At 39.2% G+C, this 12,625-nt stretch overlaps 1 protein-coding gene across 5 annotated transcripts in view; it reads left to right on the forward strand.

Moving 5' to 3' along the window:
- Positions 1-12,625, forward strand: part of SEMA3D (semaphorin 3D) — a 144,341-nt gene that overhangs the window by 85,178 nt on the left and 46,538 nt on the right. For all 5 annotated transcript variants that reach the window (XM_037389214.1, XM_037389215.1, XM_037389212.1 and 2 more), the window contains 2 exons: positions 1,133-1,261; positions 7,411-7,553. In XM_037389214.1, the coding sequence (XP_037245111.1) occupies positions 1,133-1,261; positions 7,411-7,553 (272 nt within the window). The remainder of the gene's footprint in view (positions 1-1,132; positions 1,262-7,410; positions 7,554-12,625) is intronic.

The raw sequence follows: 12,625 nt of genomic DNA on the forward strand, positions 1-12,625 counted from the left end.
CAGAGTATCAGGAAACCTGAAGAAGGAGCTCCTGGAAGAGGATTTTTATGTATCATATAGCTTTTTATATGTTTATTTTTTATGAATATAAATATTTTTTCTTTTTATGAACTCCAGGGACTTACTGTTGCAAGTCATTAAACAAAAACTAAACTCTTCCAACCAATAAAGCTATCTTGTTATTTTTCAGGGAAAAAAAAAAAAAAAAAGAGAATGTAAAACGCATTATGCGGTAAAAAATCACTCACAGAGATACTGTTTCTTTCCTTCTGTTTAGGAAAGTACTGACATCTGAAGGAAAACAGAAAATATTGTGCGATTATTAAGGTTGTGAAGTTTTACATTGCCCACAAAGCTGGTACAAGACTAAATATAACTGCAATTGCAGCAAGCGCACTGTACTGTATCATAGATGTGCTTTCCTTGTGGGACAAACCCTGGCTGCCTGATTCAAGCAACATGTCTCATTTATTTTAGTGTGACCACTTGCTATGTTAAAATGATCATGATTTGGGTCTGTAGCCATATTCCTACCATTAACACATTACACAGTTGAGGAGAATTCTCGTAGTGCTTAAATTCCTCTGCATGTATGAAGTGTTGGATAGCGATCCCTACACCAGGAAAGGGCCAAGCTGCAAAGTTCTGTAGTGAAGCATCCATCATGTTTACTAGCTCAAGCCCAGGAGCACCAAAGCCATCAGGGCTGTGGCAAGCCTGGGGCACAAGAGTTAGCTTGAGTGGAATGATGGCTACATCCTTGGGCAGCCCACAGGTACATGGTCAGTGTCCATGGGGCAGGATGCTCAGACTGAACACACTTTTATACCCTCAAGAGCCCCGCACCCACTAAAGCTGGGGGATTTACTTTTCTGTGTGCCTAAAAGATCTGAAAGTTAGACTTGGACTTCTTCATTTCTCAGGCATATAATTACAAATATTACCCAGATTTAAATGTAAGTGACTTCACAGACCCCCAAATCCCATTAAAATATAAGCCAATAATATTTTAAAACATTAACTTAGCTCATAGGCCAATTAAACACAGGTGTTGTTCACCCAACAAAATACAAACAGTTTTAATTTTGTTTACCCCACAGCTGTAGAAACCCTATTTCTTTTTCATTTGCAGATGAGTATCTTTATGCTGGAACAGCTTCTGATTTCCTTGGCAAAGACACGGCTCTAACACGTTCTCTGGGCCCTTCTCACGACCACCATTACATCAGAACTGACATTTCCGAACATTACTGGCTTACTGGTAAGATCCTAAACATATGCTGTTGTCATTTGCATTGTCCCTGCCTCTCTGAAGTTAATAGCCCCTTTCTTATATAAATATATGTCCAGTTACTATAAATATAGATATTGTATCATGGTATCTTTGGATTACGTAGGCTTTTTTAAAAAAAGCTCAGTGGAGCAAAAATGCACTTGAGAGAAGCCACAGAGGTGATAATGCTAATTAAGAGTAAGAGAGTAAGACCTAATCATTCTTTTAATCTTTGATCTATACATCTGCATATAGTCCCGTAATTGGAATAATGTCATGACTTAAATGCTTCTAGTTCTAGTCTTGTTGGAATATATTATTTTTTTAAACCCTTTTTTTCCGATCACTTGTTAGAAGCTGTTCCTTACAGCACATTGAAATGACAGACTAGAAAGTCCACATTTTAGGTAGGAGGTCTTTTTATTTCTTTTCTTTTTTTTTCTTTTTCTTTTCCTTCTTTGAGAGGGAAAAATACCCTTTGTTGCTGTGAGGATCATTTTAAAACCACTAAGGGCACCCTAAAATAGCTTCCCAAGCAAAACACTGCTTTTTCTTGACCATTAAGAAACATTCTGAGCTAGTAAACCCTCTAAAAAACTGGCTGCGTTTACACCCAGCCAGTCTCAAACCACACACAGAGTAACATGGAAAACTTCACTCACAAGCTAGCACTGCTCAATTAAAGCATCCCCCTTTTAGCCATCAACTGTCTTTAAAGATGTGGCAACACTGGCCCTGGTTCAGGATGCCTGTGTAACTATTATGGGTGTATTGTAAAGCCAAAGGCCTGCTGACCACAGGGTTAAGTTGTCTTCCCAGCAGACAACTTCTGAAAGTGGTAATTTTGCCTCTTAATTCTTGGAGACCTTGACAAGAGGAAATGTTCTCTCTCTTTTTTTTTTTTTTTAATTTTCTTGTTTTACCCCCCTACTGCTTCTCTCTTTTAATTTAAGCTGCTGTCGTATGTTTCTGTCTAGATGTAACTCCATAACCTCAGGGTTTCTGCTGTGAGACAAGGAGGAAAGGAAAAGCCACTTAAAAGTCATTTTACCTTTCCAAATAGAAGCGGTCCTTTGGACAGATAGAAAAATCTCACGTCTGACTCTGCTGACCTATCGCACTTTCATTTCCTGTGCTCAAAACCTTTCTTATCCCACCTCTCCTGTCTCCTCATTTCTACACTTCCTCATGCTGCGTAGACCAGAAATGGGCTGTAATGATATGATACAGACTGGGGTGGGTCCTCCCGGCAGGCAGTTCTCTAACTGTAATTAACCGTGCAACTGAATACCCAGTTTTATCACTGGTGGCCTGCTGATGCTCAGCATGGAAAGATGGTTGGGGTAGCTGCTTTCCTAAGGGATGCTATAATATCCTCAAAAGAAAGATTTACTGCTGTTTGGTCCTGAGGAGCATCTGGTGTTATCGTTAGTTTAGATCCACCTTGATGAGCATTACAGGGTTCAGTTCTCAGCCCAAAAGAACTTACAGCTTGAATATCCAGTTCCAAACATTTTATTATGCTATTAATGTTTCTCCATGAGCAGTCTGAGGCAAGAGAACAGTACAAGAACACAGAATAAACTAAAGGTTTGAGAACTGTTATATTTTTCAGTTTGGAAGCTGGATGGGGGGTGTCTGCCTTTCTTCTTTCTTTGAGATTGATTCATGTTTTATTCTGTTTTCACTTAAAGCGTCTGTATTTGTGAAAGTTTTCTAAGGAGAATAATATATTAGTATGTCTGGGTTTGAAAAACAGCTTTAGTGTGCTAGACTGCGACGTGAAAATTACCCCACACTATATAAACACTGAAGACCCCATATATTCTTCAGGTTTACCTTGTTTCCAGCCATATAAAAAACTACAGTCATGCTCTGTCTAAGACTTCACATACACAATCCATGCAGTGTTATACTAAGAGGCATAGATATAAACTAGGTGCTTTTAATATTTTGAAACAGTCCTTTTAAGGTTGGAGAAAATTTTGAGTGCAACTCTAAATGACAGGATCATTTCTGTAACAAGCCATAGAGTAGCCAATATATTTCTAGTTTACTGTGTAACATTACCAATTACATACATTTGTGCTTTTAGCCAATATTGGTATAAAGAAAATATTTACTTGATTTCAGGTTTAAAACTCCCATCTCATCTAAATCACCTCTTTCCTAAGCCTACCACCCATTTACCAAGCATGTGTTAGACCTCCAGGAAAAGTTGTACATACTTGAGTAATTGTACAATTAGAAATAAATTATTTCCAGGCGTGACTTGTGTTTTACTTAGGATCATTAGCATTAAATGTGTAACTTGTTTTTTTTCTAGAGGGCTGAGAAAGTTTTTCTGTAATGCACCTTAATATTCTTAAAGTTTAGTCTTATTCTGTTTCTGGAAACAGGATTATACTTTCCTGAGGGAAGGGAGGGAAAGACAAAGCATAAGGGAAAAATGCGTAGGATACCTTCCAGTTCCTTGCAGGGCACCTCTATCTTGACTAATTAAGACATGTCTTAATCTCAATGACTGAATAGCAGCTCCACAAAGGAGAAAAGGAGGAAGGCGGCTAATCTTTCCCATGACTCACATTCACACAGGCTTGTACTCCTGCACGCAGTGGCACTGGAGACAGAGGGGATGCTGCCGCTGCTCAGACATCAGCCCTTCTCCCGCAGAGCTGAGGAATCCGGCGCTCCCACAGCCGCTGCCCAGAGCTGCCTCACCCGTGGCACTGGCCAGGGACAAGGCACGTGGGGCTGGTGGCCCCGCTCCGGATGGCAAAGCCGCCAACTGGAACCGAGTCTGCCCTGTCCCAGCCCAGCGGGCAGGGGAGAGCATCCCGTGGTGGGATACCCGAGCCCTATGTACAGGCATGCACTGAACAGCTGCACATTCCTCTCTCCTTTATAGAAAGCTAAAGCTGTGGCTGTAATGAGTGCTTCCCTGAACTGCATTAGTCTTTTTTTTTTTTCTTTCTTTCTTTTTTTACCCTCTTCCCTCGTCTTTGCCAGAGCAAAGACTTGCAGGCAATGACTTCTTTATATCCTGTGAACTTTGGATGGGATTCAGCTCACTTAGCTCTAAAAGGAAAGAGTTAGCATCCTGTCTGAGCTCAGTTGTTTCACTTGTCTCTGTCTGTAATTTAGAGAGAGGTGATACTTCCAGAGGGTGACTCTCTCCACCTTTTGTAGGAATCTGTCATAAAATAGGATTATTCATTGTCACTTGCTTCCTTATATCCCTCTCTGAGAAAGGACCTGGATGAGCACAGAGTAGGAGCTTGACTTCTAGATAGTTGAAGGTAAATGAGGTGAGCGCTATCCTCTGCATTTCATCATGCCACATATTTTTGGCATACCAGCTACAAAGAACTGCTGCCTCCCACTGTTTTAGGTCGCTTTTGCATTTTTTCATGTTCCAGGATTTGCTACTTGTTGTCTGTTCTTCTTTTTCTGAGCCTACTGAGCCTCACTTCTCAGGAGGTCCTACTAAGGCATGCACGTTTGCACTGCCTAGAACCACTGCTGGCATTACAAGTGTGTGGTTGCCGGCTGGTAACCAAAAGCAAACGTGACCTCTCCAGCCAACCCAGCAACGCAGGACTAGGTGCAACCACTCCTCCCACTCTGTCACAAAAACATGTTTAAAAAAGCATGAGCAACACCTGAATTTATGGTACCATCTATTGTCGGAGCTCACGATGCCTTCAGCCTCCTGTTTGGTTGCACACAATCTAGCTATGAAATTAATTTGTAGTAAAACCTTCTACTGAAGTAATTAGGAAGGGACAACTGTGTGTATGGGAAAACAAACAGTGGTTCAAAATCATCTTCATATATTTTGTTTCCCATGCAAAGAATCCAAAACCTGGTTCACAGCTGGTTCAAATGCACTTTTCTCTATTGCATGGATGGATTACAAAAGATGAGACAAAGATCTCACTTGCAGAATATGATGTGCTTTTAAGATCATGATCTCTTTCATTATTTTTTTTTCAGTCTCTTTGTCTTCATATCTTTTACACTGTATTTTTGTTTGGATTTAACTTTCAACTTCAGTGTTTTCAATTGTGATTTAAAATCATTAAATATTTGTGTTCCTTTAATTTGTTAGAGATTCTTCTAAATGTGTTCCAGGAATTGGTATTGAGACATTTGTTTTTGCATTTGGCTTGCCAAGTAAAGCAATGAAATTTAATTTAGAAGAAACATATATTCAGAGTTTTGTTCTGGAACCATGGATTTAAAAAAAAAAAAAAACCAACAAAAAAAACCCAACTATGTGAAATTGCAGAGCATGCCATAGAAGTATTTCACAGGTTTTCCTATTAAATGGCTACTTAGCTAACCACATATTTAAGAAACCATACTGGAAGCTTATTTATGTATTTATTCACTCTTAGAGATCTAATCTTCAAAGTAGCCTTACAGGCCCTGAGGGGTAATTGAATATTTTCTTTAGGCTCATTCTGAAATCCTAACTTAAATTTATAGAGCTTGATGCCTGCATCATTTCATTTTTCTGCTGACGCCATTCTCTAGTGTCAGAAAGGTTTAAAATAGAAGCAGCACTGTGGCTATTTTGACCCATAAATTTACTCCTCTGTCATGAAGGTGCACATTCAACACTTAAACACATCCCATTTTGTCTCAAGCTTTCATCTGTGAACTTTTGCAACAGAGACCCTCTTTTTGTCCTGTTTGTACTGTAGAGTTTGTGGTGAAAATTCCTCAGGGCTAACATAAAGTAACAATCGTTCTAAAAAGGACAAAGGCAGGAAGATATATTAAAAGCTGATAATAGCGTTCCCCACGTATCACCAGTGTGCTCTGTTTGCTCTACAGCCTTACACCGCCCTCCTTGCTGCTTTCTGCTGCAGCCTGCCTGCTTATGGGGGACAAAGACTGTGTATTTTATTGCTGAAAGAATGTATTTTAGAGTCAAGGGTCTCTTTGCAACTGTATTTGTATAGCAGCTTCTGTTTAAAGAAAAACATTATAGATCCAAGTGCCCTCAGAAGAGCTCGTCTGTTGTAGCACATTGGGGAATGTCTTGAAAATTACTTCCCCAAGTATCTGGTTTACTTGTGCAAGACAGTGTTGTTGCCTGCTCTGCTGCACTCAGGGGCTCTTGGAATTAGTTTAATATCTGATTTTAGTGCAAAATTTAAAGAAAAGACTGCAAAAGAAACCCCAGGGGAAAAAAAAAAAAACCAACAAAAAACATAGATGGTGAACAGGTAGAGGACTGGAGATTGGGTGAGGGGGCTGAGGAAGACACTGAAGGACATGTATTAAATACATGGCCCAATAAACATGCCTGTAAGATGCAGGCGGAGACATCCAAGCTTGCTTTAGAAGAGACTAGAAGTAATATAATGGCTCAGCTTATCAAGACAAGGTGCTATAGAATTTCTTGCAAAAAGCAGGTTTAAAATAACCCAAAGAAACCATTACATTGATATAGCTAAACTGTTTTCATGTTCAACAAGGAACTGTGTCCTTAAGACCGATTAGTCAGTTGTGGAATTTGGTGTGCTAACATAGGAATCCCAGGACAGCACTGTATTGGATTTGGTAGATAAAGGCAGTAAGATCGTTATAGCACAGATGTGTAGGAAATTTTTAACTTAGGAAAGCTGTCATTTATATTGAATTTTAATCGCATGGATCAATAAAGGTTCTTCCATTCTTTTGTAAGCTGTCTCTAGAAAACAGTAGTGTATTTCTGTAGCCATGACTGCTGCAATATATAATTACATTGATATAAATTCTACCGTGTGGTTTCAGAAAATCTGCTTAGCTTGATATTGGTGGCAAGAGCAGTAAGGAAGGTTTTTGTAGGCAATATTTTGGACTGAGACGACTTCTATTTTCACACAGAGAATGATAGCCAGTGCTGCACATTTATGCAAGTGGTAGTAAGATATATACACAAAACCATCACGCTAAGAGTAAATACTTCAGGATCTATGGTGGTTTTCACTAGTAAGTTAGTAAGAAACTCGCCATTACATGTATAAATAGTGATATTTTTATTTCCCTGGAAGATGCAACATTAAAAAGCACATAATAAAGCAGAAATTTAGTAGTAAGTATTAAGACTTCACATTTTTTAAACTTTTTTTGGGATCTTCTAGGAGCGAAATTCATTGGAACTTTTCCCATCCCGGACACCTATAACCCAGATGATGACAAAATCTACTTCTTTTTCCGAGAAATATCACAAGATAGTGGCACATCTGACAAGACAATCCTTTCCCGAGTTGGGAGAGTTTGTAAGGTAAGGACTCTATGTTTTTATTTTATTTTATTTTATTTTATTTTATTTTATTTAAAGGAAAAAAAACCCCACCTGTTTGGTTTGTTTCTGTGGGAAATCTGTTTTCCCCTTCAGATGAGAAGGAAATAGTGTTGTTACCTAATGAGCCACCACACTAATTTTTCTGAATGTAGAGTGCTGATGCACTCTGAAATTTGTTTGGCTGGAAAACAGACCTGATATTGACTGTGTACCTCTTTTTTTAAAAGCTATTATGCCTATAAATTATACTCCTGTGTCTAAACGATAATGCACTGACCTTCAGATATGCAAGTGACCTGCTTTATTTCATAAGCTTTCAGCAAGGATTTATTTATCGAAGTGCACACAATGGCAAGGTATTAGAGTTTTTGTTGAAAGTGCCCACTGAATGGAGGGGATATACAAACCCATCCCTTCAGCCTCGCTCAGCACATCATTCCTGGGCATTGCTGAGAGCCGGGGTCAGTCATTTGTTTCTGCACATTCCTGATAATCAGTTGGGGTGAGGAGGAGGCTAAAAATGTATATAGTTTCTGAGCTACACCCACATCTGCCCAGAGGTTTCCTCCCCTGGGAAGAGATGCAGTCCTTGACCTGTTGACCAGGAGAACCAGGCCCTGGGTCTGCTGCAGTGTAAAAAGTTTCATTTTGTTGTTTCCTGACTTCCTTTAAATGATTACTCCCTTCACTTTCTCTTTCAATATGCTTGGTTTTTCCTCTTATGAAAGATTTCTGCTCCTGTTGGTATTCATAATGCGGACTCAGATTTTCATGAGCTGTACTCTTTTTGAAGAAGCATCTCTGTCAAGGGCAGAAGCCTCTTCAAATGGTAATGAGAAAATAAACCAATACCGGTACATGAAGACAGCAGTCAGTGTAGGGTTTGCTGTTTAACTCTGGTTTGGCTGTGGTCTTCCTTCCCACTACAGCAGAAGAGTCCATTGACACCCGTGTCAGGCATACTCTCTATCCACTCTTTTGTTCCGTGATACCGTAGGAGCAGAAGCAGTCAGTACAAGTGCTCCTGTCCTGTCGTCAGGTCCTCAGTGAATCCACGTACCCAGGAATCAGTGGTAAAAGTCAGGAAAATGGGATTTTAAAGCTGCCTTCATATTAGGAAATATAAGCTTTGAGCATTGTGTGTCTCATGCTGAAGTAGCTATCAGCAACACCATCACAACAATCACACAAGTATGTTTCTGTGATAATGGATTCAGCAGCTTTCATTTACTTGCATTTTCTGAGCAAAGTGATTCTGATGGTTGTGGAATTATTTTCTTAAGAAGCTTGAAAATTATTAAACAACCAAAAGAGCTTGTGATTGGCAGTAAGAAGTGTCTAGGAGAAGAGCACCCATTCAGCTAATGGACACACACTGAAAAACAGTGGGCACATGTATGAGTATATAAATCTACAACTGCCCTGCTGTACAGCAAACTTATAACTCCAGTTGAGATCTCAGTGACCACAGCCATTTCACACTTCTGTCCTTGACCTAACATGTTAAGAATACAAAAAAACTCATTCATAAATCAGGTTTTTAGCCAGACGAAAGAATGGGTAATCTTTAGTTGGGTATTACACAGCAGGGTGATTAATGGCAGAGTGGAAATGCAAACATATATGATTTGCTGCTAGACATGGCATTTGCTGATTATGAGAAAGCACTTAATGCATTAGGAGAAATTGGTAGACAACATTTTCAAGCCCAGGCACATAAGAGATTATAGTAAACTAAGATATATTAGCTACAGATCTCAAGCATCCTTTACCTAGAGGAAAAAGGAGATAAGATATCGTAATAAAAGCAAATATATTGCAAGGAAATTCTGATGACCATGCGTAACTGTACCTCAAATGAGACTGAATTACTGAATTTGTAGAGTAATCATGTTAACAGGAAAAAAATGTCTTGAATTTTATTTTTAATAGTCAAAACAAAACAATGGAAACTGATAAGTAAGGTGATGATTATTGTTAGTTTTACACTATTGTCTTTATTTACTGAGCACTTCCCAATGGATACAGAATTCTCTTGAACATTCAGGCTCCTGATCTTTTGTAGATTTGTCTTAATTACTTGCAAATAAAAAAAATTGTAATGCAAATTATTATAAAGAAAATAGAATTATTATGTGTACTTAATATAAATAAAATATGCAAACAGGCTCCTGTTTATGGACTAAGATCCTCTGGATCTGTGCTCTGACATGAAACATCTGCTATACTTAATTCTCACTGATATGAGATCAGTGTCTTTGGTTGGAATGGTTGATAACATAACAATTTCTACTTGCACTGTCTCATTAAGGTGACCTGTACTGCGGGAAGTTAAGCCTTTGCCTTCTTTCCCTAGCAAGCAGAGAGTGACAGCAGATGGGAGGAAACCAGCAACTTTTGAAATGATTTGCTTGGTGTAAACCCAGTTTTGTTCTGCTAGAACTCAGTTGCTCTCTACCTCACTATGCCTTAGGGCTCCTGTACATTAATGCCAGAGACACATGCTGAAGTTAGAATAGGCTTTGTTTATAATAAGGAGGTTAGTCAATGCAGCCTGTTCTTTGGCTAATTTTCAATGGCTCAACAATATGGTCTCTCAGTGATCCTTCCCCTTAGGGAAAATCTTCTGTGGAAAGCATTCCCTTTTCCCAGCTACTTTCAGACCCAGAAGATTACAATGCTCCTGCTGGCAGCTCTTTGCCCAGAGTCAAACAGCTGTCACTTGTCCTGTTCATAAGACCGTACTTACCGTCTTGCAGCCTGTGCTGCCATAACGCAGCCCCTGCCACACTAAAGAGCACTGATTCAGATGTACGTCATCTGTGTTCTGTATGTCACTGGGGGATATCAGTATGAATTGGGAGGAAGTGCTTTCAACAGTCACTTTCAGAACCAGTTGTATAATTTATCATGGCAAAAGGCATTTCCTATTTTTGGTTTGAGGGAGGCAGAAGAAGTACCATTGGCCTGTCTGTAATACCTGATACCACTTATGGTATGTTCCTGAAGTGTAATTTGTTGGGTTATTCTCTTTCTTTTCAAGTAAGGTCATAAGTAAAAAGAAAAAAATACTATTAAAGACTACCCAGCAATGTTTATTCATTTTCTAGAACACATACAGATACACATATGTATATTAAATGATCATACAAACTATAATTTCTTAAGAGCATGAACCCATGTATTTCTATATCTAGAAACACAGGCATAAGCTGTTACATTGTCTTCAAGCCCACACTGCTGAACCAGTTTACATCGGCTACAGACACAACAGTCGTTACACAGAGCCAGAGTTTGGAAAAAAATACAAAAATAAAAAAATTTGCAGCATCCATCCACTGTGCCGTCTGCAGTCAACTAACAAGCCAGCCACATTTTTGTATACATATCCAGCACTAAATGATGACATAATTGTAAATCTGTTTAAGGACAACATCACATAAGCACAAATATAGCCCCAGGAAAGACCTAGTTTTCTCCATTTTCCCCACTCACATAAAGTGAGAAATGAAAATCCTAACCTAAAGGAGACCACAGAAAGGTTTGGGAGAGGGAGGAAGGTTGTTGGGATTTTTGTTTGTTTGTTTTCTATATAGAAACACATTTTTTCATAGTTACAACCTCATTCTGTTGGAATGGAGTGGACATTAGCCAAAAGCAGTAGTTTCTCTGCTGCAGTAGGAAAATCCTGTTTGTTATTACAATGGTTTGCATTCGCTGTGTTACAAGCTTCTCTTTAACAGTTTCAGTGATGTATTGCAAAAGTTACGGCATGCAGTCTTAGAGACTGATTTCCAAGACCTCAACTGGCAAGAAATCAGACTTCGGCCCCTGATGCTTTCCCCTATTTCCCAAAGTGTTCAATATCCAGAAGTGGCCTTTGTTCTAGTGGGAACAAGTGAGCTCTTTGTATTTTTTTTTTTTTTTTTTTTTTTTTTTTTACTGGCATGCCATTCCACCCTCACATATACCACACTGTACCTGGGGACAAGAGTATAGCAATTAGGCACAGCCCTCCTGGTTAAACTGTACTTTCTAAACAGACTGGAATGTAATCATTTTAAGAGCTCCTGAGTCAAGAGCCTAGGACACACCCTGCATTCCACCTTTGGGTAATGTGATTTATTTTCAGAGCCATGAACATGAGCAGAGTTCAAGGCTACGACCTTGCCTCCCGTCTGGTGCTTTAAGGCAATTTGTATTCCCGGAATGGCGGGAGGGAGCTATTCCTCTGTAACTCCAAGCCCAGGCTCTCTGCTGGGCTCTGCCATGGGGGCTGCTTGTGTGTAAAATTTAGAAGGTGTTTTTCTTCTCCTGGAAATAGTCTAGCCATGCCTTTACTGTGACTAGGAATAACTGGGTCATTAACATTCTTTGTATTTCTATATTGTGTAATGCATCACTGTGTAGATAATTGATCTATCTCCAAAACCATTTGAGTTGTCCGCACAGCATAATCCTTTACCGTTCAGCCCTATTAGCTTGGGTCCCGGAAGCAAAATAGCCATGTTAACATGTTCTCAGGAAGGCTAATTAGTCTGGGCTTAGAGCCATGCTCGTGCAACTCTCCTGCTTCCAGTTCTGGAGGCAAGTCATTCCAGATGAGATTTAAGTTACCGCGTATTACATGCTTACATGCTTTCTTTGTCACCGTAATATTGCCTAGCCATAATACTAGCCATGGATCATATTTTTTGTTGGCTTTTTTTTCTTTTTCTTTTTTTTTTTTAAATTTCTTAGTGATTAAAACCACTTTGAATATGTCTAGAAAAACCTTGACCCTTATTTGCCCATTGAGCATCTTCACAGCAATGGGTCTTTCAGCAGCCAGCTCCTCTTGGACTTCCAAATTTGGATATTATATGCAATTTGAAAGTTTTCAAAATATGTAGAAAAGCAGATTCTCATCAAGATGACTTAATTTTAAGGTTCGATGTGTGGGAGACAGGCTAGTTCCATATAGTATAAGCTTCTAACTGTGATGAATTAAGAGATATAACATCAGGCTTTGTCAGGTCTTTTGGTCCAGCTTTCTGTATTGGCAAGGATAC

The sequence above is a fragment of the Falco rusticolus genome, chromosome 5 (assembly GCF_015220075.1).
Source record: "Falco rusticolus isolate bFalRus1 chromosome 5, bFalRus1.pri, whole genome shotgun sequence".
NCBI classification, from domain to species: domain Eukaryota; kingdom Metazoa; phylum Chordata; class Aves; order Falconiformes; family Falconidae; genus Falco; species Falco rusticolus.